Source organism: Kogia breviceps, chromosome 11 (assembly GCF_026419965.1).
Source record: "Kogia breviceps isolate mKogBre1 chromosome 11, mKogBre1 haplotype 1, whole genome shotgun sequence".
NCBI lineage: Eukaryota > Metazoa > Chordata > Mammalia > Artiodactyla > Physeteridae > Kogia > Kogia breviceps.
The window spans coordinates 6,362,544-6,387,522 of record NC_081320.1 but is presented as its reverse complement, the minus strand read 5'-3'; the positions used below and the strand labels follow the sequence as shown (position 1 = coordinate 6,387,522).

The 24,979-nt window shown below is 45.7% G+C and overlaps 1 protein-coding gene and 1 long non-coding RNA gene across 2 annotated transcripts in view; both read left to right on the top strand.

Annotated features, from left to right (window-relative positions):
* The window catches only part of LOC136792119 (uncharacterized), a 95,103-nt gene extending 92,256 nt beyond the window's left edge, over positions 1-2,847 (top strand). The window contains exon 4 of the long non-coding RNA XR_010835351.1: positions 1,479-2,847. This is a non-coding gene — a long non-coding RNA (uncharacterized lncRNA). The remainder of the gene's footprint in view (positions 1-1,478) is intronic.
* Positions 2,848-4,306: 1,459 nt separating this feature from the next.
* Positions 4,307-24,979, top strand: part of NPAS2 (neuronal PAS domain protein 2) — a 268,685-nt gene continuing 248,012 nt past the window's right edge. Inside the window, exon 1 of the mRNA XM_067007112.1 lies at positions 4,307-4,367. Within this exon, the coding sequence (XP_066863213.1) occupies positions 4,315-4,367 (53 nt within the window). The 5' untranslated portion in view covers positions 4,307-4,314. The remainder of the gene's footprint in view (positions 4,368-24,979) is intronic.

Below are 24,979 nucleotides of genomic sequence, written 5' to 3'. Positions count from 1 at the left end.
CAGAAGCCTCTGGTGCCGCAGCGAGGTTTCAGATCTTCCAGCCCCTCTCCTGGCAGCATAGGTGATCCCCTTCAGGGACCACCTGCAAACAAAGTTAACTTTTCCGACCTAACGGATGGCAGGCTGTTTTCTTTGAGATGAGTTTGTCTCTCGATGGATCAAGAACTGAACAGCAGTTCTCAACGCTGTTGTTCATCAGAATCACGTCTAGATCTTTAAAAAGCAGCAACCCTCAAGTCCTCACGTTCCCAGACAGTGAGCTGCGGTGCAGCTCTGGGATGAAGACTGGGTTGGCAAATGTTCCGAAGTAACTTAGATGTGCCCTCAAGGTTGGGAGCCACCCGCTCTAGATCCGATTTTCATCCCTAAACCAATCACAGGCCACCTGTTGCCCCCAGGCGAGAATGATCCAGATGCTGTGACTTTGTACGGCCGTCCCGTCAGTCTCCCCCCCTCCGAAGTTTAGAGAAAGGTGGCCATGATAGAGAAGGAGCTAGGAACGTGCCCAAGGGAGAAGCAGGCTGCTTCCCAGTGGTGAGGAGTCCTTCAGTCATGCTATCCCTATAGCCTGGAATGCCCTCCTCCATTTCTCCGCGGCCTCTCCAAGGCCCAACCAAACTTCAGGATCTGCACTTCCAAACCTCCTCTCTGGCAACAGCAGCCCACGAGAGAGCCTCTGCTTTCTTTGGCCCCTCTCAGTAGTGACTGGGTTTTACAGTTTGTAAAGAATCATTGCATATGTTATGTCATTTGATACTCTCAACACCCTGTGAGACAAATGTTATAACCATTTTACGGAGGGAGAAGCCACACATTTAGATGGTTTTTAATGAGTCGCAACTGGCAGGTCTGGAGCCCAGGTCTTCTTCCTTCACAGTGCTCTTAACTTCTACCCGACCTGGCAGATTCCTTTAGGCAGCGTCCTACCACTTGACCTCTTAATTTCTGCGGGTGTCAAGGTTGTTAGCTTAACCTTCCCGAGTACCTGATTATAAAATTTACATTTTGTTTTCCTCCTGTGCTGTCTGTTGTGATAGAATGGTTTATTCATGATAGGACCAATTCGAATAAATGTATTAAATGTATTTATTAAATATATTGTTCACCTAGTGCCTAATTGAAAATGATATTTACCGAAAAAAAATTTTTTCATTTTCTTGGAAATATTGACCACACAAAGTAAGGCACACTTTCCTAGCTTTAGTTCTAAGTTCCAGATTTTGAGAACTAACACAAGACATGGTCCAGGCTGAGCTGGTCTTCCTGATTGGTTTACTGTGAGCATAGGAGGCTCAGGGTAATGAGGGTTTGCGTGCTGTTATATCTTTACCAAGGCTCTTCTTGGAGTCACATTTTTCCCCACATCAGCTTCTGTGTGGGCGTTCACTTCGTGTAGGTGCCAGAAGGTCTCAAGATATAGCAATAAGTCACTTTTTCCGGAAGGACAGTGGCCTCATCACTTTCACATTTTCTTGCAGGAGAATTGCAAATGATTAACTGAAGGTACAGAGTCATCTGGAAGAGACATTCAAACGATATGCACATTGAATAAAAAACATTACCTTCGCCTCATCCTCAGAATGAATTTCTTTAGGGCCCATCACTGTAACATGCATTGATAGAAATGATCAGATCGCAAATCTTTAAGCAATTGTTAATTTCATTTGAATATCCCCCGGATACCAGCACCGAAGATTTGGCAAACGGCATTTCCTATTGTCCTCTCACATAGCTCAGATTTCTTCATCTTTCACAGCAGTCAAGTGAAGCAGCTCTGTTGGATGTGGAGGGAACTGGTGGGCTGCCAGCTGTGGCATTGTGTGGACCTGGAGATATTTCCAATTAGAGGAGAGTAGGAGGCTGCCTCTGAGAGAGATGACTACTCCGTTTGTGCTGTGAAAGGGAAGAGAATTTGACCCTCTGGGGAGAAAGTTCACAGTCGAGAAATAGCTACATTCCCATTAAGTTTCCCACAAGGGATCCATGCAGCAGACTAGACTGTAGACCTTCCCTCTCCATGGCTGAGCTGAAGCTGAGCGTGGCGAGACCACACTGGAGCCCTGTGGTTAAAAGAGTTCCCACAGGTGCTTCCCATCTCTGTACTTTTGCACAGTATCTCCTCCTTCCCCAGATGGGAATAGTAGTGGACTAGACACCGAAGAAGGAAATATATGAACCTGAAGGTGAATGCATAGCAAAATAAACTATCCAAAATGTATATCAGAGAGGGAAAAAACTTTTAAAAGTTAACTTTTAAAGTCATCAGTGACTTCTGGGTTAAATCAGGAAGTCTAACATACATGCAGTTGGAATCCCCAAAAAGAGGGAAAGAGGAAAAAGGAAAAAAAAAAAGAAGAAATAATATTTTCAAATTTTATAAAAACTATAAACCCAGACGTCCATGAATAGCTACAAAACTGAAGGAGGATGAACACAAAGAAAACCATATGAAATCACAGCACAATCAAATTCCTGAATCCCAATCATGGAGAGAGATCATCTTAAAGGAATCCAGACAAGAAAAGATCCAGACAAAATTTTAAATACAAAAAAAACAAAGATGAGAGTGACTAGGTTTTTCGGAAGAAATGGGAAAAACAGAAGAGAGTGGAACAAAATATTTAACATACTAAAACAAAGAAAAGGATCAACCTAGAATTATGTGCCCAGTAAATGTCTTTTAAATGAAGAAAAATGGAGACTTTTCAGACAAACAAAAGCTAAGATATTCTTTATCAGCAGACTTGTACCATGAAAAGTGGTAAATACAGTTCTTCAAGGTGAAGGAAAAAGAAACCTAATGGAAACTTGTATTTATACAAAGAAATAAAAAGCAACAGAAATTTTAAACGTGTGTAAGTATGAAAATTTTTTTAGTTAAAAAATACTCCTTAAAAGATAATTGGCTGTTTAAATCAAAAATAATAAGAATATATTGTGGGGTTTATAGTATAGAAATAAAATGCATGACAATAGCACAAAAGATGGGAGGGGAAATGGAAGTCTATTTGTAAGGTTCTTATATGTAAGAAATATCATTTAAAGGTAGGCTATTATTATTATTGTTTTTTTGCCACACCACGTGACATGTGAGATCTTAGAATTCCAACCAGGGATTGAACCCATGCCCCCTGCAGTGGAAGCACGGAGTCTTAACCACTGGACTGCCAGAGAATTCCCAAGTAGGCTTTTATTATTAAAAATGAATATGATAAACTCTAAAACACACAAACACACACACCCTAAAACAAAAGATACCGCTAATAAGCCAATGGTGGAGATAAAAAAAAAAAAGAATAATAAAGTATATTCAATACAAAATGAGGAGGAAAGGAGGGAAAAAAGAAGCAAAGAAGAGATGGAAAATATTGTTTAAAAATAGAGAACAAATAAGATGATAAACTTAAACCCAACCATATCAATAATTACATTAAATGTGAATGACCTAAACCTATGCTGTCAATACACTAACCACTAGCCACATGGGACTCTTTAAATTAATTAAAATTTTAATAAAATGAACAATTTAGTTCTTCAGTCACACTATCAATACTTCAAGTGCTTAATAGCCACCTAGTTAGTGGCTAGCCTATCAGACAGATCATTTATAACATTTCCATCATCACAGAAAGCTCTATCGGAAAAGGCTGGTCTAAATGCTCCAGTTAAAAGCAAAGATTATGAGACTGAATTTTTTTTTAAAAGCCATCTTCCAGAAGAAAATATACACACACGAACACATATATATGAGGGTGGGGTAGGGTCAAAAGTTACAAGATAGAAGAAGATTTACCGTGTAAATATTAACCGTAAGAAAGCTAGAATGGTTCTATTAACGTCAGACAAAGCAGATTTGTGAACAAGGCACATAACCAGAGATAAAGAGGACCCTTTCAAAATGATAATCGGATCATTTTACTTAGTCTTTATGATATTAGAGAAGACTTAAACATACTAAACACGTTTGTACCTCATAACAGAGATTCAAAGCCCATGAAACACTGCACTGGACATACCCTCCTGCATGAAACAACATATGAACGAAATACATGAAACAACATATGAACGAAATACATGAAACAGTGGTTTTCAAGCATTGGACATCAGACAGCAGAGGATAGGGAGCCCTGAAGGACAGGAAATGAACGAGCTGAGCCCTGTAATTGTCTCATCTACAGGCCCTGCTGCAGGGATGGGGAACTCAGGTGGAGCCTGGCGGGCTCCCCGAGTGGAGGAGACAGAGCTAGTGGTCCAAGGAGATGAAAGTGGCTGCGGATTACAGGGCAGATGCCAGAGGAAAGAGAGACTCCGGAGATGGACAGCACTCCCCATCAGTCAGTAAGCAGTGCACTGATCAGCGAAAATGTGTAAGCCTGGGGAGAGAGCCACCCATAAAGATTAGGGGAAACATTATCTGGAGCTGATACAAAACCAGGAATAGCGTCTGCTCACCAGACAGGAAAACCTCATAGCTGAGAGGGCTTTGGATAGAATCCTCAAAGGGTCTTGCCTACATAGTGTGCAAAAGCTAACCCTAAATTGATTTCACAGGGCTATACACGTGTCAAAACTGATCAGGTTGTACACTGATATGTGCACAGTTTACTTCATGTTAATGATAGCTCAAAAAGCCACTTTTAAAAAAAGATACATATGAGTGATTTTATGCCGGTAAGTCCAACAATAAGGATAAAATGAATAAATTCCTTGAAAAACATCAAATACTAAAACTGTCTCAAAAAGAAATAAACAGGGCTTCCCTGGTGGCGCAGTGGTTGAGAATCCGCCTGCCGATGCAGGAGACACGGGTTCGTGCCCCGGTCCGGGAGGATCCCACGTGCCGCGGAGCGGCTGGGCCCGTGAGCCGTGGCCGCTGCGCCTGCGCGTCCGGAGCCTGTGCTCCGCAGCGGGAGAGGCCACAACAGTGAGAGGCCCGCATACCGCAAAAAAAAAAAAAAAAAAAAAAGAAATAAACAACTGAAGAATTGGGTATGTATTTAAGAAATTGAATTCATGATTATAACAGTCTCACAAAGAAAATTATAGACATAGATGACTTCCCTGACAAATTTTCTGAAACATTTAAGGAAGGAATACACCAATCCTATTCAAATTCTTTCAGAAATTAGAGAAGGGAACACTTCCCAGCTTATTTCACGGGGCCAGCATTATCCTGATACCAAAACCAATAGGCAAATACATTACAAGAAAAGAAAATTACAGACAAACATCACTCATGAACATAAATTCAAAAATCCTTAAAGAATTTTAGGAAATCAATTCCAACTATATGTAAAAATAATAACACATCATGACCAACTGGGTTTTATCCCAGGAATGCAAGTTTCACTTAACATTGGAAAATTCATCAATGTAACTTACCATACCAGCAAACTAAATAATAATGAAAAACCAGTAGGTTCAGGAAAATCATTTGACAAAATTTAAAACCAACTTGTGTAAAAAACTCTCAGCAAACTAGGGATAGAAGAGAATGTCCTAAACCTAATAAAAGGCATCTATGAGAAATGTACAACTAACATCATCGTAAGAGTAGTGATGAATAAAGAGTATGCTGCCTCCTAAGTTTAGAAATAAGGCAGCGTGTCCATGTTTATGGCTTTTATTCAACATCATACCAGAGATCAAAGCTGGTGTAATAAGGCAAAGAAAAAAAGATATAAAAGGCACACAGATTGGAAAGGAAGAAGTTCAACTGTCATTATTTGGAGACCGTATATTTGTATACAAATAAAATCTTTAGAATCTGTAAAAAAGCTATTAGAACTGAATGAGTTTAGCAAGATCACAGGATAAAATTCACAGATCAGTAAACAAAATTAATTGTACTTCCATATACTAGCAACAATTGGAAATTGACATTTAAAAATAATACTGGGCTTCCCTGGTGGTGCAGTGGTTGGGAGTCTGCCTGCCGATGCAGGGGACGCGGGTTCGCACCCTGGCCTGGGAAGATCCCACGTGCCGCCGAGCAACTGGGCCCGTGAGCCACAATTACTGAGCCTGCGTGTCTGGAGCCTGTGCTCCGCAACAAGAGAGGCCACAATAGTGAGAGGCCAGCGCACTGAGATGAAGAGTGACCCCCGATGCTGCAACTAGAGAAAAGCCTTTGCACAGAAATGAAGACCCAACACAGCCAAAAGTAAATAAATAAATAAATTAAAAAATATAGATATACTATTTACAGTACCACCAAAACCCAGACATAGTTAGGGATAAATTTACACAAAATATTTCAAAGAAATATACAATGTATACCATGAAGCACTGCTGACAGAAATTAAAGATCACCTAAATAAATGGATAGTTATATCATGTTCACTGGAAAAAAGACTCAATATTATTAAGATGACAATTCTCCTCAAACTGATCTATAGACTTAATACAATCCCTAATTATCAACTGACTTCTTTTGTAAAGTTAGGTAATTCTGAAATTTATATAGAAATGCAAAGAATCTAGATTATCCCAAGAATTTTGATAAGCAATAAGAAAGTTAGAGTACTATAAAATTTACAGTTATCAAGACAATGTGGTATCAATGTAAGAGCAGATACATTAACCAATAGAGCCAGAAAAGTGTCTAAATATTATATACCCACATATCAATTAATTGTTAACTAAGGGGCCAAGGTTATTTAATAGGAAAAAGAGAGTCTTTTCAACTATATGGTCTATAACAACTGGATATTCATAATGAGAAAAAAAATGAAGTTCAACCCCTTCCTCCCAGCATGAGCAAATAAACTCGTAATAAAACTCAAAATGGATCACAGACCTAAATGTAAAAGCTAAAATCATAAGGCTTTTAGAAGAAAATATTGGGGAATATCTTACTGACTTGGGAGTAGAAAATGGTTTCTTACAAAAGACACAGAAAGCAATAACCATAAAAAGAAAAATTGAGATGTTACATAAAAAATTGAGACATTTAGGGGCTTCCCTGGTGGCACAGTGGTTAAGACTCCATGCTCCCAATGCAGGGGCCCCAGGTTCAATCCCTAGTCAGGGAACTAGACTCACATGCATGCTGCAACTAAGAGTTCGCATGCCACAACTAGGGAGCCCACATGCTGCAACTAAGAAGCCAGCGAGCCGCAACTAAGGAGCCCACGTGCCACAACTAAGACCTGGTACAACCAAATAAATAAATATTTTAAAATAAATAAAATAAAATATAAAATAAAAAAGATTGATGATACCAAGTGTTGGCAAGGACGTGGAGCGTGGCGGACAGACTTAAAGATGGTACCCAATGACCCCCTCTTCCTGGTGTTTCAGCCCCCGTGTACTCCTCTGCCTTTGAGTGTGGATAGGACCTATGACTTGCTTACAGCCAATAGAATATGGCAAAGGTGATGGGGTGTCACTCGTGTGTTTACATTACATAAAATTGTGATTTCCATCTTGATGGCCAGCTCTCCCTAATGACCATCTCCTTTGCTGGGTTTGATGAAGGAAGCCTCCATGGGAAGATGCCCATGGGGCAAATGACTGAGGGCAGCCACTAGCCATCATCCAGCAGGGAGCGGGAGCCTCACAGCCCACAGGGAAATGAATCCTGCCCACAACCACATGCGCTTGAAAGTGGATCCTTCCCCAGTCGAGCCTCAGATGAGCCCCAGCCTGCCAACACCTTAAGTGCAGCCTCATGAGAGATCCCGAAACAAAGGACACAGTCAACACTGCCAAAATTCCTGACTTGCACAAACTGTGTGATAACAAACGTGGTTTTTTTTGTTGTTGTTTTTTGTTTTTTTTTGCGGTACGCGGGGGTTGTGGCCTCTCCCGCTGCGGAGCACAGGCTCTGGACGCGCAGGCTCAGCGGCCATGGCTCACAGGCCCAGCCGCTCCGCAGCACGTGGGATCTTCCCAGACCGGGGCTCGAACCCGTGTCCCCTGCATCGGCAGGCGGACTCTCAACCACTGCGCCACCAGGGAAGCCCAAACATGTTGTTTTAAGCCTCTAAGTTTGTAGTAACTTGTTAGGCAGCAGTGAATGGAACAAAGGGACCCATCATACATTTTGGCGGGAGCGTAAAACGTCACCACTAAGTTTGGAAAAGAGTTTGGCAATTTCTTATAAATATGCATTTACTTGAAGACCCAGCAATTGCACTCTAGGTATCCATCCAAGACAAATTTTTTTATCAACAGCCCACTCAGGCAGGGTTATAAAAAAGGTACATAAAGTAAACCCTTCACATTTTTCTCCCGGCCCCTGCTTTCCTGGGAAATCCAAGTGTGGCAAAATAAAGGCAATCTAACTGCTTTTCCATCGCCACAGCTACTTACCACTCACCTTGGCCAAGCAAGTGAGCAGCGCTTTGTCAAGCTTACCCCAGGTATTCCTGCAGGTATGTAAGCAGGTGTGGGAGGCTGAATGTTCATCCGCCCATAGACCCTAACGTTACAGGTGGGTGGAGAAGCCAGAGTTAACAATCCAATGCTTTGTTTCCAATACAACATGAACGTTCAAAATTAGCTTTAAATATCGATCCCTCCTGCATTTAAAACAGTTCAGTAAGATTTCCATCTACCCTGTTTTCTTCTGATCGCTGAGCAGCTGCCCCATGTGGCTGGTCTGGCCCCTTCCCCATTCTGGGGTGGAAAGCTACTCATCTTTCTATCAGAGACATTGCTAAGTTTTCTTCTTCGGTGTTTGTAGAGCACAGGAAGGAAAAGAAAGCTGCTTTCGGGGTGCTGTAGGTCTGTGTGGCTCAACCTGGGAGCAAAAAAGACAGCTCGGTGGGGATGTGAAGGCTGGGGGTCGGGTCGGGGGCCGGGAACAAACACTGCTGTGCTGCTAAATCCTCCTCCTCCTTTGTTGAGTCCTCAGTGGGGACAGACACGGTACAGCCAAGGGCCACACCGGATTCAGTCACGCCTCTCACATTTTTTTTTTGCTAGCTGCAGGAAACTTACTTTATCTTTATTTATTTATTTTTTTATTGAATTACAGTTGATTTACAATATTGTATTAGTTTCAGGTGTACAGCAAAGTGATTTGGATATATATATATATTTTTTTTCAGATTCTTTTCCATTAGAGGTTATCCCAAGATATTGAATATATAGTTCCCTGTGCTATACAGTAAATCCTTGTTGTTTATCTAACACATTTTTAATAATGCTGCGAATCTCTCCCAAAGCTCAATTCAAGTCAAAATGTGGGTGTCCCCGTCTACCATCAGGGGTCCTGGATACATCAAAGGGCAGAGTGGGCTTTCTCCTGGCCCAAAATGTCTGCGTCATAAAATTTGTTTTTCTATCGACTTGCCACTTCACTCCCTTGATCTCCAGCAAGGCGCATCACACCTTTCTATAACTCAAGACCAAGGAGGGTGTCCCTTGAGGTACGCAGCAGCCGCTGAAAACGGAAAAGCCCTCACTGGGGCTCACGGAGACCCCGCGAGCAGATGGTGAAGCAGCTGTCAGAATCAAAGCCAGCTGGCACTCAGCGATCTCTTTCTCGTCTGACCCTCACATTTGCTGGGCAGCTCTCCTGACCCTGACACAGTGCCATCACTGCTGAGACGGCACAGGACAGGCAGACGCAGGCCTGCCCCGGGAAGCTTAACACTGGGATTTCCGTTTCAGAACCCGCCTGCGCCATTCAGTCCAATCTGACTGCCCTGAGAGCAGCCCCTTTCTTCTTGGTTACAACTGCACCGACCCAGCCCCATGGGCCTGTGGAGCTGGCTGCTCTGTTCCCTGGCCCCCAAGTGGCTGCCCCGCAAAAATAGCCCAGAACTGAGAGGTTTCCCAGGACGCAGGACTTTTAGTGCTAAAAGCAGAGCACCCCAGGCAAACCAGGCTGAGTCGGTCACCCTACTTCAGAATGAAACATTACCTTACAGGGAAGGAAAGGAGAGGTGGAGGAGCCTGGAGCAGCTCCCCACCTGGACCGCACAGTGGGTCCACGCACCCCGCACAAGCTGCACTTCCCTGCAGCACCTGTGTTCACACACAGATGTGGTAGAGCGGAATTTCACCAGCTGTAGCCCAGAAAAAACAGGCCTCGGTGATGGCTGTAGCCCGACTACACAGCGGTCCAGTGGACCCAGACCACAGTGGGTCCCGGTGGCCTGGCCCACACCCGCCCCCCACTCCCTGATTCTGCCCTCAGAATTACACCCATTCCACCCTCCACCCACCTGTCAGTCCCAGAGCCTGCCAGATCATTCTGGACCTCTGGATATTTGTTTGGATGGTTCCCTCTACCTGCCCTGCCAGTTCCTCATGGATACCCACTTCTTCATTTCTGCCCCTGCCTTGGCCTTCACCCCTTTTTCCCTCACTGTGCCCCCTGCCCTGGGAGGCACTAGAGGCAGTGGTTAAGAGCCCCTAGTGGGACTCAGACCCATTTGGGAAACTCAGGGGTTTCCCATATTGCTTCTTTCCAGGGGCAATTGGCGAAATTAGGCTCTTCAAGCCTCAGTTTGCTCATCTGGAAAATGGGAATCACAATGTCTACCTAAGCCCTCAACTGCCGTACACACTCATTTGTTTACAGGCCTTTATCCCTTGGTTCTTATATCCTGAGTGCCTGGCACTGAGATGTCTGTTGAACGAACAAAGTGGGCTGAAAAGATGAGGGTGTGACTTCTTCTAGAACTGGTTCCTGAGAGCACACACTCGGTAAACTTTGGAAGCTGTCGAAGTGACAGGTTTTGCCTCCTCAGCTCAGAGGGTGAGTGACCAGGACATTCTCGCGCTCCCCGCATCCAAGGGTGGAATCCAGTTTGGCACACACACACGGAACAAAAGCTTTCCAAAGAGTCCACTCGACCGTTGCACTTCTAGGAATTTTTTGCTAAGGGAATCATCGGAGATTTATACAAACGTGTCTACACAGGTTGCTAAAATCAGTGCCGTTAATCAGAACGAGGGTTATAAATAGCCTAACTAGCCACAGTGGTTGGTAATTAAGTCAATTAAACATGGCGGTGAAGAGGTGCTGCAGCCGCAGCCGAGGGACGGGGAACCCGGGTCCTGAAGCCAGACTTCCCAGGCTCCGTCCTGCTCCTGCCATGGACCAGCTTTGCAGCCCTGGGCGAGTACGTCACATTTCTGTGCCTCTGTACCCTCACGGTAAAGTGGAATGCATTCGGCTTTTGCTGTGGATTAGCTACTTTAATTGTTTCCTACCATTGAAAGTCATATGGTAGGAGGTTAATGACATGAGAAAATTTTCACAAATATATTATTAATTTTTCTAAAACAGGATACAAACGTGAATATTTAGCACAAGCCTCATTTAAATGCTAAAATGTAGCTTTTAGAACTAGAGGAATAGGTGTGGTGACCATCGGGTTATATCTCTGGGCAGTGGAGTTACAAGGGACTTTTCTTTTGGTGGTCTTCTGTGTTTTTAGTTTTCTGCAGTAAACAGTGTCTGGCCACATTCATGCTAAAATGATAAGGTGGGTAGCACGGTGACCGCAGGAAACCTTGAGTGGGGAAGGGTGCCCAGGGGCCAGCCCCTGCTCCCCGCAGCATCTGTGGGTCCGCGTGAGCCCTTCCCCTCCCTTGTGGCGTGAAAGGGGGGCAGAGGCAGGCCTCCCAAAGCCCCTCCAGCCCCGAGCTCCTCTGAAGGGTACAGTTCCTGTGCAGAGATGTGCCAGCTGCTTGTAGCGAGAGCATACAAGAGCACAGAGAGCAAGCTGGGGGGAGAAACGTTATCTTTAATTAAATGACGTGAAAGTCATTCTCCACACAAAGGCTGATTCTGACCTCTCTGTTAGTCGGACATGAAGGCCTGGGAGGAGCCTCCCACCCTCGCCTACGGGAGTTTGTAACCGATTGTTGAAGCATTTCATGAAGGCTGCTTTAAGATGACGCCAACATCTGATTCATCTGGAGGTTGGCGTTAGTTCACAGTCTTTTCTCACTCAAGTGGAGGTTCTTCTGCTTCTAGGGTGATGTCACAATGAGTGGTATTCGATTGTATTCTGGGCACGTTGTCTGCTTGGTTTGGAGATTCTGCTTCCTCGTTAACTCTTATATTTCAGTAGGCAGTCACCTGTCTGCATTTAGCAGGAGGTCCTGGCCTACTGGTAAGGGCTGTACTTCCAATGAGAGATTTTTCTGAGCATTTGGGGTGTTATTTTGACGCTTGATTTAGTAGGTGCTGCTGGGGCCACCTGTGCTGTTTGGGGGGGGCGGGTGTGGAGTTGGGTGGAGTGCCTCTGGGTAAAGGATGGAATCTTAGGCCTGTGGGGACAGAGAGGCTTCCTGAGCCAGGCTGCTTGTTGTGGTGGGTTCCCCCTTGCTGGTGTCCCCCAGAGATCCCGCCATCGCGCCGTGGGCAACTGGAGTCCCAGGCCTGATGGGGGCGAATGCCAAGGAGAAGAACTGGAGGTGAAGAAGGAGTGATTCTCGGGAGGACGCTGCAAGCAGACATGTAGGCAGCCTGCAGGTGTGAGGTTCACAGCAGCTTCCCTCCGAGGACCCCTCGCCTAAAAGTGTAGGCAGTGGACCTAGTAGGTGGCAGCTTCTGAAAATGCTGTCGGCTGAGGCGGTTGGCAGGAGCTCCCAGGGTTTCCTGGGGCTCCCAGGTGAGCTCCTAGAAGCTCTGGCTGCAGAGCTGCAGGCTGAGATCCCCTGCTCTCCCAGTGACTGCAAAAGTCCCAATTCTGTGCTAAAATTCTCTGCTGCTTCATCTTGAAGCTGTGGCTTCTGCTTTCCTGAACTGTGTTTCCATTCACCGTATGTTTCTGGTTTGGTCTTTTTCTTCTGGGCTCAAGGAAGGAATGTATGGCCATGCACTTGGGGTTGACCACTCAAATGTGAGGCAAATTGACACATGACCCTTAGAGGAAGAAGCTGGAAGAGGCACTGCACCATATTCACTACGTTCTCTTCCCTCTACATGTGCCCTGATGGTGGCTCTGTCATCCAGACCATCACTGGGCACGTAGCTCGAGTGAGAAGTAAACGTGCCACGTGCTTGAGTTTGTTACAGCAACGTAACCTCACCTATCCTGACTGATACAGAAACAATAAAGATGGAGATAGGCCAGGACCCCAGTGCAGACACTTCACATCACTGCCTGGGTTATGCAGTTGGAAGGTGACACATAATTTCAAATTACAGCCTGAATGAGAAATCTGAAGGGGAATCTGCCCGTCTGCTAAGAACAACAGCAACGTATGACTGAATCGCTTTGCTGTACACCAGAGACTAACATAACATCGTAAGTGAACTCTACTTCAAAAAAAATAAAACAAAAACAAAAACACGGTTCCTCAACTGTCTACATTTGGAAGACTGGAAGTTTTGGATTCATGAACCTTTTTTCCTCCATTCACTCAAAAAGTATTTCTTGGGCAACACCTATGAATCAAGTACAGGGGTGGATGTGAAGAGTAGAAAGATGGATAAGTACAGCTCCTGTTCTCCAAGAGCTTGTCATCTAGCTCTGCAGATGGTCTGTAGCCAAGTGGAAGACATGTGATATATGGGGAAGGAATCACATTCATCCATTTCTCCAGCATCTGCCGTGCACCAGCTCTATGTGCGTTGAAGCCTCACCACAGCCCCATTCATTGGGGGTGATGGTCCCAGTATTAGACTCGAAGGAATCGAGGCTCAGAGAGGGCAAGTAACTCATCTAAGATGACCCAGCTGTTGAGTGGCAGAGCCAGAATTCAAGCACAGATTGGTGTACCTCCCAAGCCTAAGCTCTTTCAACACTCACGGCAAGGTGAGTGTTAGAGACATGGCCCTGGTGCCAAGGGAACTGGGATTGGGTCCACTGCTCTTCTCCTATGGTTTGGGGAGTGTCAGATCAAAACACTCTGCCCTCAGACCAGCGACAGAAAGCCTTGTTGCAAGAGAAAAACTTCGCTCCTTAGGATTCCCAGAGGTCCCCAACCCTTCAAAGGTGGAGACCTGGGGCACCAGCCCTTCCTGTGGGTCTGCGTGTATCTCTCAGGGAGGGAGGCTACAGAGTGGACATTCCCTGAGAGCTAATCTTCCACCAGCCTCTCTCCAGCAGCACGGATCTGCCTTCAGTTCATGGAAATTCCAAAAGAAAGTGTCCCTCTAACACCCAAGGAAGGAAGCATGAAGGCCCTTCGGTGGCCTCACAGTAAGACACTAGGTAGCTTCCAGAAGCAAAAAAGAGAGCTGGAGGTCAAGACCCTGATGGGTCCTGAGCCAGTGGGGCTTGTTGAGTATATGTCAGCTGACCGCTTGTCAGTGGGCAGTGACACCAGGCGCGTCACGAAGCCCACACTCCTGAGAAAGTTCAAGGGGCGCCTTGTCTGCATGGTGCCTCCCGGTGTCCAAGGTGGTCAGGGCGGGCTGGTCATCCTCATTTTGCAACCCAGGAAAGCTTGCCCAGACCAGTTAAGTGGCCTGCCCTGGTCCAAGCCAGTGTGCTCGCCTCTGCACCCGGAGACGACCTCTCAGGCTTGAACCAGGGACCTGAACTTCAGAGTGAAGTTTCCATGATGGTTCAGACAAAGATGGGGTGTCCTGCGCTGGGCTTCTCGGTTCTCCCGGGTCCTTCAGGCTTTATCCATTAACGTTTAGCTAAAGAATCAGAAACGAGCATCAGTTTCCCCAGTGAGAGGGCTACGAGACCCACAGCATCCCATTTTTCAAGTCCTTGGGATCAATTAGTGAGTTGCAATGCCCAGTTTTGCATGGCCCAGACTCTAAGACTCATTAAAGGCCAAAGGGGGAATTTTCATTGTGGAAAAAACTGCTTGTACCTAGCTTGCAAGCGACTTTCAGGGACCTTGGCACAGAAAAGCCAGCCTTTCAGATACTTGTATGATTCTTGCAGCACGATTCCAATGTGGGTAGATTTGCTTCGCGATGCAATTGTATTTGCTTTATTTTTTGTTTATCCAGAAGCTGAAGAGGAGAACTTTACTGACCCTAGGGGTTTCTCCAGAGATAGTTTGGCAGCCTCTTTTATTCAAACGTTATCCATTGATTTTAAAATAAAACAAAATAAACAAACCAAAAACAAAACCGAGTTTATTAACATTCAGTAGTCACCAATCACCAATCCAAGAGTAGCCTCCCTTTATTTTCCTTGTTCTGGTTTTATAATTTTTCTATTTTTGCTGTGTTCTGTGAAAATAAAACCTGCTGGAGTTTTAACAAGACACCGTTTCCAGTAGATGGTATTGGTGTGAAGTTAAACTTCATGTTTATTTGTATTTTCTCTTTATTTTTCAAATATTTCTTATAGCACCATATGGGCTGCATTTATCACCTACTCTATCCTTTGTCTCTGACTGATTTTCTAATTCATAATCAGCAAGCTCTCCAAAAAAAAAAAAATTGTCAAGTTATAAAGGTTTTTCTTTTCAAGTCTATTTTAATTTAGTTAAGTATCATCCTTTCCAGTTTTCTCAGATATTCTCATCTAGGAATTATAAGAAAGCACTAAATGGAGTATAGTTTTATATTTGTACAGTATGTACATGTGCTACACACTCTAACGATAAAGATGCTTTCAATGCAATAATAAACTCAACTGTAGATGGCATAAACAATCAAGGAGATTCACACTCGCATATCATAGAAGTCCCAAGGTAGGGTAACTCCACGTTGGCTAATTCAGCAGCTCAGTGATATCAAAGCCATGCTCCCTCTTTGCCATCCTCCGGCTCCCCGTTGCCTTCATAATACGACCGACTCGTTCTCAAGATGACAACACCCAATAGAAGAAGAGATTGGCTCTTCCTCTGCATCTCTTCCTATGAATGAGGAAACCTCTCCAAAAATATCCCAAGCAGATATTCTCTGATATCACATCAGCCAAAATTCATTGCCAAGCCTAGACCCACCACCAGCAAGAGGAAAGGGACAAGCCAAGGAGCTTGGCAGTTATCCTGGTCTCCTAAAGTTGAAAGATTATCTGGGCTAAAGCAGGAGGAAAAAGAATGGATGTGAGTGCACACTCAGAGGGAACGGATACCCGTAACTTATTTCATTCAGTCCCCATAACGATCTTATGGGCTACCTATTGTTATCCCTATTTTAGAGATAGGAAATGAAAGCCTAGGAATTTCAGATCATTTACCTGATTACCCACACATAGAGAATATAATGGATCGGGAATTCAAGAATCGTTTTCCCAATGAATTCAAAGTCAGTTGGAACCATTTCACAACTTAGAGGTGACAGTGTTTCTCTGTCCTGGATCATTAATACAAAGTTAGGCACTCAACATATAAAAAGCTCACAGCACAAAACCCACAGAATTTTAGAGTTGAGAAGGATCTTTCGTGTCCTACCCCCTACAGCATTCATCCAAGTGGTTTTGAGCATCCACCCTGTTTGGAGCAGCACATTAGGAGCAGCTAGATGTGCCAAGATGAATAAGGTATGGCCTCTGCCCCCAGGGCTCACAGACCAACAGGAAGAATGAGAAAGGTGTGCAAATAACAATACCATATGGCAGAATATGGTAAGTGCCGGGAGAGTCACCCAAAGGCATGAGCGTACTATTCGGGGAAAAAAAAAATGTTGACCATAGTGGCAAGTTTCCTTGGAGATAACATTTCAACAAGCAAAGATAGGTGGAAGAGAAGTGGATCCCAGGATGGGAGACCCAGGCAGGAGCAGTAAACTGCAGGTCATGTGAACAAAACATCAGGAAGTTAAATCTGACTGGAGGACAGGAAACAAATTACCTTGGAAAGCAAAGCTTGATCTTGAATTGAAGAGTTTATTTTTAGTGTGTGGAACTGAGGGGGGGAAAAGGAAGGTTTTTGGTCAGGTGTGGCATGATCAAAATTGCCTTCTATAAAGATTAACCTGGAAATAGTATATATAGGAAGACGTTCTGTATATTGGGATGCTTGGTCTGCAAGCAACAGAAAACCCAACTCAACAGAGCTTGATCAACAGGGACATGTATATACACTACCAAATGTAAAATAGAGAGCTAGTGAAAAGCAGCCGCATAGCACAGGGAGATCAGCTCCGTGCTTTGTGACCCCCTAGAGGGATGGGGTAGGGAAGGTGGGAGGGAGGGAGACACAAGAGGGAAGAGAGGGCTTCCCTGGTGGCCCAGTGGTTGAGAATCCGCCTGCCAATGCAGGGGACACGGGTTCGAGCCCTGGTCTGGGAGGATCCCACATGCCGCGGAGCAACTGGGCCCGTGAGCCCAGTTGTCTCCTGCATCGGCAGGCGGGTTCTCAACCACTGCGCCACCAGGGAAGCCCTAAATAATTTTTTTTTTAAAAAAAGAGGGAGGAGATATGGGGATATATGCATATGTATGGCTGATTCACTTTGTTATAAAGCAGAAACTAACACACCATTGTAAAGCAGTTATACTCCAATAAAGATGTTAATTAAAAAAAATGCGCCCGGAAAGTTGGCTGGTTATTTCAGCAGCAGCTTTCCGTCTGTCCTTCTGCTCTCCCACTCTCAGGATGTGAGCACCGTGCTCAGCGAAGCTCCCCTCGAGAAAGATGTTGCTGCAGTTTCCAAGCCTCTCAGTTGTAATCAGTAGCATCCGGGGGAAGAAGAGACGATCCCGTCCCGTTGTCCCTCTCGGGAAGGAAGGAATCGCTCCCAGAAGACTTCCCCTCTCATCTCATTGGCCAGAGCTGAGTCACATGTCCTGACCTAAGCCAGTCACTGATAAGGAGAATGGGGCTGCCATGACAGGCTTCATCAACTAATGAACACCCAGAGGACCAGGGAGAAAAGTAGACTCCTCATCCAGATTAGGAATCTGCAAATAGGGAAGAAGAGAGGAATGGATGCTGGGGAGACAATGACTAGGGCCTCCTCTGTGTTCCATAAGAGGAACCCGAAGCAAAAGGGCCAGCTAGAAGGCTAGGGCACCATTCCAACTGAGAAAGAGTGACTACTTCGACTGAGGTCCTGTCTACGGAAGTGGGAAGCTGCTCTTGTTCGTGTAGGACATAGAATCCCTTGATTCGTCATGTGCACTGCTTGATTATCTTCAGTGATCGAGAGCTCTCAGCCTCCTGGGGCTACCATGTTCCATTATTTAACAGCCATTGGTGTTGAGCTGAAACCCTCACTCTTCATAGGAACAGTTTCCAAACCAAGAATTCCCCATATTTATGCAATTGAGGTTTTTTAAAAAAAATCTTAAATGGTCTTTACTTTTCTTACCATAAAATGTAGTTTTGCTGGTTCTAGTGCAGCATTCCAGCCTGACTTTTCAACCACCATTGGTTAACTCTCCATGGTGTGCAGGTATTGTCGCAGGCACTAGGGGTAGACAGAGAATAAGGAGCTCACAGCCTGGCGGGGAAGCGGACACACGGACAAGAAATTGTAAATCTAGTGTGACAATGCTATAACATGCAGTGCGTTGTGCAAAGTGTGAGGGTGACAATGACCGATAATGAATTATAAGATTATGACGAATGTTAGAGTAGTCTTGAGAGTGATGAAACAGCATCGTGGTCCCCTGACCCCCACCTCCCAGCCCTTAAATTCCCTTCGGAATTGTATCCCATCCGTGACTGTGACCACAATTGTCCTAAGTTTAAGTAGACACAACTGTCAGTGGTTGATTTGATCGGGGTTGGGACAGGCTGAGTCAGGCCCCAATTGATGAAATTACACTGAGCAACTTAATTTTCACTTTGCTCTGGGTGGAGCAGACAATACTCAGCTCAAGTGGTTATTTCAACCTGGAGAAGAAAGAGATGGGTTGTGGTGCGGTTGTGGATGGGTTGAGAAGGGGGTGAGGTGAAGGGTAGCTGAACAAGAGTTAGCAAAGGGCCAGAGGACCCTGGCGGGAAGAGTGGTTTTCAAAATCTTGTTTTTCGAAGAAATGGTATTTCAAGTGGCTGACCTCAAAATTTGTCCCAAGTCTCTGGTCCTTCTAAGTGCTGTGCCTTATTGAACATTTATATGGGCGTGAACCTGTAAGTTTTCCAGGCAATGAGGAGACTCGTTGTGTAATATCTCATTCAGTATATTATTGTTGATGCAGGTTTAATTGTCTGACCTCTCAGTTCATCTATTCACGGGAGGATTGAGTGGCTGGGTCAGCATCTTGTCAAACAAGTGACTGAAAAATGAAAACACAGACCCGTGAGCCGGGTTTTGTTGTCTGTGACGTTTGTTTATGTGCATGACTGAAATAATTGGCTGCTTTCTGAGTAAATGACTCATTGTCTTGGCGATGGACTCAACCTAAGAAGGCTCCAAAGAGCTGTTGGAGCTTGGTTCCTCTCTCATGTTTAGGACAGGACGACGGCAATGGACGGCCAACAGGTTAAAAAGAAAGTTAAGGCATCGGGAGAGGGGTGAACATACATGATGCTCTGAGTAAGTGGTGCACAGGGGTCCTCTTGATAGAGGTTTTTTTAATTTTAATTTTTAATTTTTAAAATTGAAATATGGTTGATTTACAGTATTGTATTAGTTTCGGGTGTACAGCAAAGTGATTTGGTTATACACGTATACATGTGTGTATACTTTTTTGGGATTCTTTTCCATTATGGTTTATTACAAGATATTGAATACGGTAGTAGAAAGACGAGTGATGCTGTGAATATGAGAGGACACGACAGACCATGTTTCCCGAAGCCTCAGTTCAGGTCACTCAACTTCCCTTGACTCTAGGCTTCCTCACCTGTAGCCCAGGAGTGAGAACACCACATTCATATCATAGCATGGTTATAAGAATATGTGTGGGAGCTTTGTAAACTGAAAAGTTCTCTCCATGTGCGAAGTGATCCACTTCCTACGAGGCCTTCTGTGGGGTTGATTTATTGCTGAGACTGCCAGAAACTACAGATGGTCCCTCTGAGTCTGCAGTGGAAGCACAAACAGGGAGGCTTTCCCTGGACCAGCCGTTAAATGAAGTGTCCCTGTGCTGGCTTGTGGCCTGCGTGGCTAAAGCTAGTTTTACCGTCATGTAAGGGGGGCAAATACAACATAGTGTTCATTCATTCAGTGCATTTCTTGTGTATCTATCATTGCCAGACACGGTGCTTGACCCCAGCCCTCATGTACTTGATCATCTAGTCGGGAAGAGAGACATTATACTCATAATTACCTGTAAGTAAGGTGGCCCTGTATCTCAGTCTGCTTGGGACCGTCCTGGTTTACTCCTGGGACTTGGTATAATTAGTCTTGAGTGTCTAGGTTTGAACAGGAAAGTATATGGTCCTCCTACCTATACATCATCGGCGTGTTATCTGATTAACAAACTCTAAGAGGCTAACATGTCTCTAAAACACACATCATTCATTCATTCAGCATACATTTTGAGTGTCTACTCTGTGCCAGGCATTTGGCACAAGGAGAATCTGGGAAGGCCACCTGGGGAGGTGAGAGCTGAGCTGAGGCTTGGGTGGGAAGGAGGGGGAGGAGACAAGCCATGCCAAGAGCTGGGGGGGGGGACCCCCTGGGGAGTGGGGCGAGCGGTGAGTACAACGGCCCCGAGATTAAAGTACAGAGAGGTCAGTGTGGCCAGAGCACGGTGACTGACGGGACAGGGGCCAGAGACGAGGTCAGAGAGTGACCAGGGGCCAGATAAACCCTGAAGGCCATCTCAAAAGGTTTTTTTCATAGTTGATTTACAGGGTCGTGTTAGTTTCTGCTGTACAGCAAAGTGATTCAGTTATACATATATACATTCTTTTCTAAAACATTCGTTTTTAAAAATTTGATTAATGAATTAAGTTTTGGCTGCGTCTCGTCTTCGTTGCTGCGCGCGGGCTTCTCACTGCGGTGGCTTCTCTTGTTGCGGAGCACGTGCTCTCAGCGCGCGGGCTTCAGTAGCTGTGGCTCGCGGGCTCTAGAGCGCAGGCTCAGTAGTTGTGGCGTACGAGTTTAGTCGCTCCGTGGCACGTGGGATCTTCCCGGACCGGGGCTCGAACCCGCGTCCCCTGCATCGGCAGGCGGACTCTCAACCACTGCGCCCCCAGGGCAGTCCTAACTATTCTTTCCCATTATGATTTATCACAGGATATTGAATCTAGTTCCCTGTGCTATTATAAGAGTTTCCAGCTGCTATAACCCCAACCTTCCACCGCATCTCTCTCCCGTCCCCCCACCCCCCTTGGCAACCCCAAGTCTGTCCTCTGTATCCGTGATTCTGTTTCTGTTGCGTAGGTAGGTCCATTTGTGTCGTATTTTAGATTCCACGTGTAAGTGACATCACGTGGTACCTGTCTTCCTCTTGCTGACTTCCTTCACGTAGTGTGACCGTCTGTAGCTGCAGGTGTGGCTTTAATCGTGCTCGCAGTGGAGAGCTGTCGGAGTGCTGTGCACAGGCTCTCTGGCTGCTGAGTGGAGAGTTGACCGCAGGGTTGAGAGTGGCCACAGAGGCGCCGATGTGATTTTCCAGGTGCCCGATGACACATGGACCAGGGCAGCACTGCACTTGCTTCTCTTTTGTTCAGATGGTAGATAGTTTATGAGCTCAACTACTTGCTTTTCATCTTTCCAGCCCTACCTCCAATGTAAAGGCCACAGAAGTTAGATTTCTGGTTACCAGTCTGAGTCTCTGTGTAACTCAGAAGTGTCAGGGGGCAGGGCAGGGTTGGGTGGTGTCAAGGAAAATCCAACAGAAGGTTCTTTTCCATGGAGTCAAAAGCAGAGTGTCTGAGGCTCAAAGAGCCGGGGCGCATCCTGGATGCCATCAATCTTGGCTTCTGACATCTGACACCGTTTCCCATGAGCCCTTTTGCATTAAAAGGGTGAAATGTCGTCTGAATAACGGTACAGTGAGGTGGACTCATTACTGGTTGGACTTCTCTACTGGAGGGTATTGATTTGTGGTTCTGGGAAGTCTTGTGGGGGGCACTGCTGCCAGTTCATCCTGGTCATCATTCTCCTTAAGGACTTGAGAGGTGTGGATGTTTGTTTATCCTTTTTGCAGACGCCTTAGGCCAGGAAAGAGGAGTCGTGTTTGGAAGACAGACTCACCATTCAAAGAGTCGCCGAAGTTCACGTCCTCCTTTGTACCAAGCTGTTCCCTCCATCTCTTAGTAGGTATCCAACATAATGTGCGTGAGAATCGACCAGAATGCGGTTTTAAACGCAGGAGTCTGGATTCCACTCCTAGTGTGTCTGGGGAGGACAGGAACATGTGATTTTTCACAAGTGCCAACAGGATGCTGAGGAAGGTGGTCTGGAGTCCACAGTCTCCTCACTACCTTCGAGCTCCTTGAAGGCAGGGATGGTCTTTTCCTTTAGCATGTGCTGCACACAGTAGGTGAGCACGCCGCTTGGCTATGAACATCCTAACACCCCCTTCATCCTGAGAAGGGGTGAGGCCCTCTGCCGGGGTTCTCCCAGCTTCCTCTCCTCCTACCTCCAAAGGGATCGTAACCTCACAGAAGACACCCGTGTCATCCCCTCTTATTTCAGAAGAAGAGTGTGGACTTCGGAAGCTTACAGGTCTGGGATCAAATCCGAAGTCTACTATTGATTATCCAGGCCAACATCTCTCAAACCGTGGCCCACGCCAATCAGCGGGGGAGCTTGTTCAAACAGATTCCGATGCAGGAGGACTGGGCTCTGCGTGTCTACGAGCTCCCAGGTGATGCTGAATCTGTCCAAGGCCACACTCTGAGGACCCCATCTCAGGGTCTCAGGCTGTGGATGACCTGCTCAAGTACCTCCATGCAACTCTCTGAGCCCATTCCTTCCACTGGGGAAAAAGAGAGGGTCATGTTGGTCAGGTCAAGTGTGCGTTGATTCCATGTAATAGGAGACGAACAGTGGAAACAATTCACGGGTCTGTTTTTCTCACTTAAAAAGCAGCTGAGGGATAGAGAGGCCGGGGCTGGTGTCCGTGCTCGTGGAACCAGGCTCCTTCACGCTCCCTGCTTTGGCAGCACACAGAGTTGGAGACTCCAGGCCATGAGACGGCAGGCAAAGGGCAAAAGCCATGTGCCAGCTGACCCTATTTTTTAAAAAATCAGAATATGTAATAACTTACCCAGAACCCCACCTGGACGACACACTGGTGAGATCTGGGTCAGAGGACACTCCTGGCAGCTCAGGAGTGTGACAAGGTGAGTATTCTAGCTGGGCACGTGGCGGCTCTGAGCAAAGTTGGGGGTTATCAGTGAGAAAGCAGGGAGGAGTGGACATTGGATGGCCTCTAGCAGAGTCCGATGCAAGTATCTATTTTGTGCCATTGTGATGGGGTTTGGTGGGGCTTAATGGGGCCCGGCCTAGCACCTGCCCCAGAGTAAAACTCAGCAAACCTGGGTTTCCTTCCTGTCTCTCCTGCGGTCCTGAGTGCATCTCCTCCAGGCATTGCTGCAGCCAGGATTGCTTCTCTCTGGTGTCCTGAAAAATCTAATGTGTTGGCTTTTTCCCTTCAGCCTTCTTGACTTACCCATCTCTCCTAGACTGAAAAACCCTCTCTTCCTGGCTTCCTCCTCCCACCTCCCCACCATTTTGCACCCCTCCCCATCTGTCACCCTGACAACCACCTTCATTTAATGGGCTTAATTGCCCATCTCGCCCCTAAAACTGCATTCTCAAAAATCAGAAATATCATCCTCCCAATGAATTCCAGCAGTCTCTGTTCACTGTTTGTCCCAGTGAACTTCCTGGCAGTATTCTAACATCACTGCACACACCTCCTGCTTGAAGCACCAGCCTCTTGTCTCTGAGGCACTCTGCTCTCTGGTTCCCCTCCTTCCTCTGGAAATGCTTCTCTTTCCTTCTCCAGCTCTTTCTCTGCCTTTTCCTTGGAAATAAACATTTCCCAAGGTCTCTTTTGCATACCAGTCACCCTACACGCTCATTTCATTCATCGCCCGTAGTCTAGAGCGGAGGTCAGCAAACTGCAGCCCGCTGGACAAATTTCACCCTCCGCCCCCCTCCCCCCAACTCCCACTCCAACTCCAGTTGTTTAAATAAAGTTTTATTGGGGCCTAACCACACCCAGCTCATTTGCATATTGTCTGTGACTGCCTTTGCACAACAATGACAGAGGTGCCACAGTGACCCTATGGTCCATAAGCCCCAAATATTTACCATCGCCCTTTACAGGAGAACCTTGCCAACGCGTGCTCCTGACTCTTGACGATGTCCAAACACACTTTGCTCCCTATAGCGTTCCCTCATGCACTCCAGACTGGACAATCCAGCAGGATCTCCTCCGGCACAGCTAGTCCAAGGCCCAAACTGTCTTCCACCTCAAACCTGTTTCTGCTCTTCTTGGCCATCAATTTCTATCAGTTACCCCATCCATGACCTACCTGTGGTGAAACTAAACCTTTGCAGCCAATTTGGGGCTTCAGGACCATGGAGGGATGAAAGACCCCCAAGTTCAGGCTTTCAATAGTATCCATCATGGACACTGAACTGGTTTTGTATGTAAAAATCAGAATGGCATTAGCAAAAAAACAAACCCCCAAAAAATGACACTTGAATTCAGCTCCTTTTTCCTTGAAATCTGCCTCTCAGTCACAGTGCGTACTCACTTTAATGAGGTCCCTTCATGACAATAGGGGAGGCAAAATTCCATAAACACGATAGTCTTTTCTCTCCATTGACCTAAAGAGCAATCATTCAACATGTAAGTGCTTCCTTCCTAACTTCTAATTGTTTGATTTGCTGCAAGACTGAATTATATGTCACTGAAGAAAATGTAAGGACCAACACGTAAACGATACCACAGTCAAGTTTGCTGAATAATTGACTTTTTCTACTTCCCCCGAAGAATGCCCTTCTCAGTGCATTCCTTCTCAAGTTATTGGAACGAAATAGAAATTATCTGGCCTATTAAATTCTGCAAAAGTATCGAGTGCACATACCAAGATCGCGGGCAATGGTGGGCGTCCCCTGTGAAAGCTCTTTGAACTTTGCTGGCTTTTTAGCAAAACGGATTCAGAAGACTTTAAAAGCATTAGCAAAGACAAAGCGCAACAGTTGCTGGCCCTTTGATTTGTCCTGTCATCTGTCAGATTCCCGTACATCTGCTATTTGTTAGACACGCGTGATGGCTGCTGGAGATGC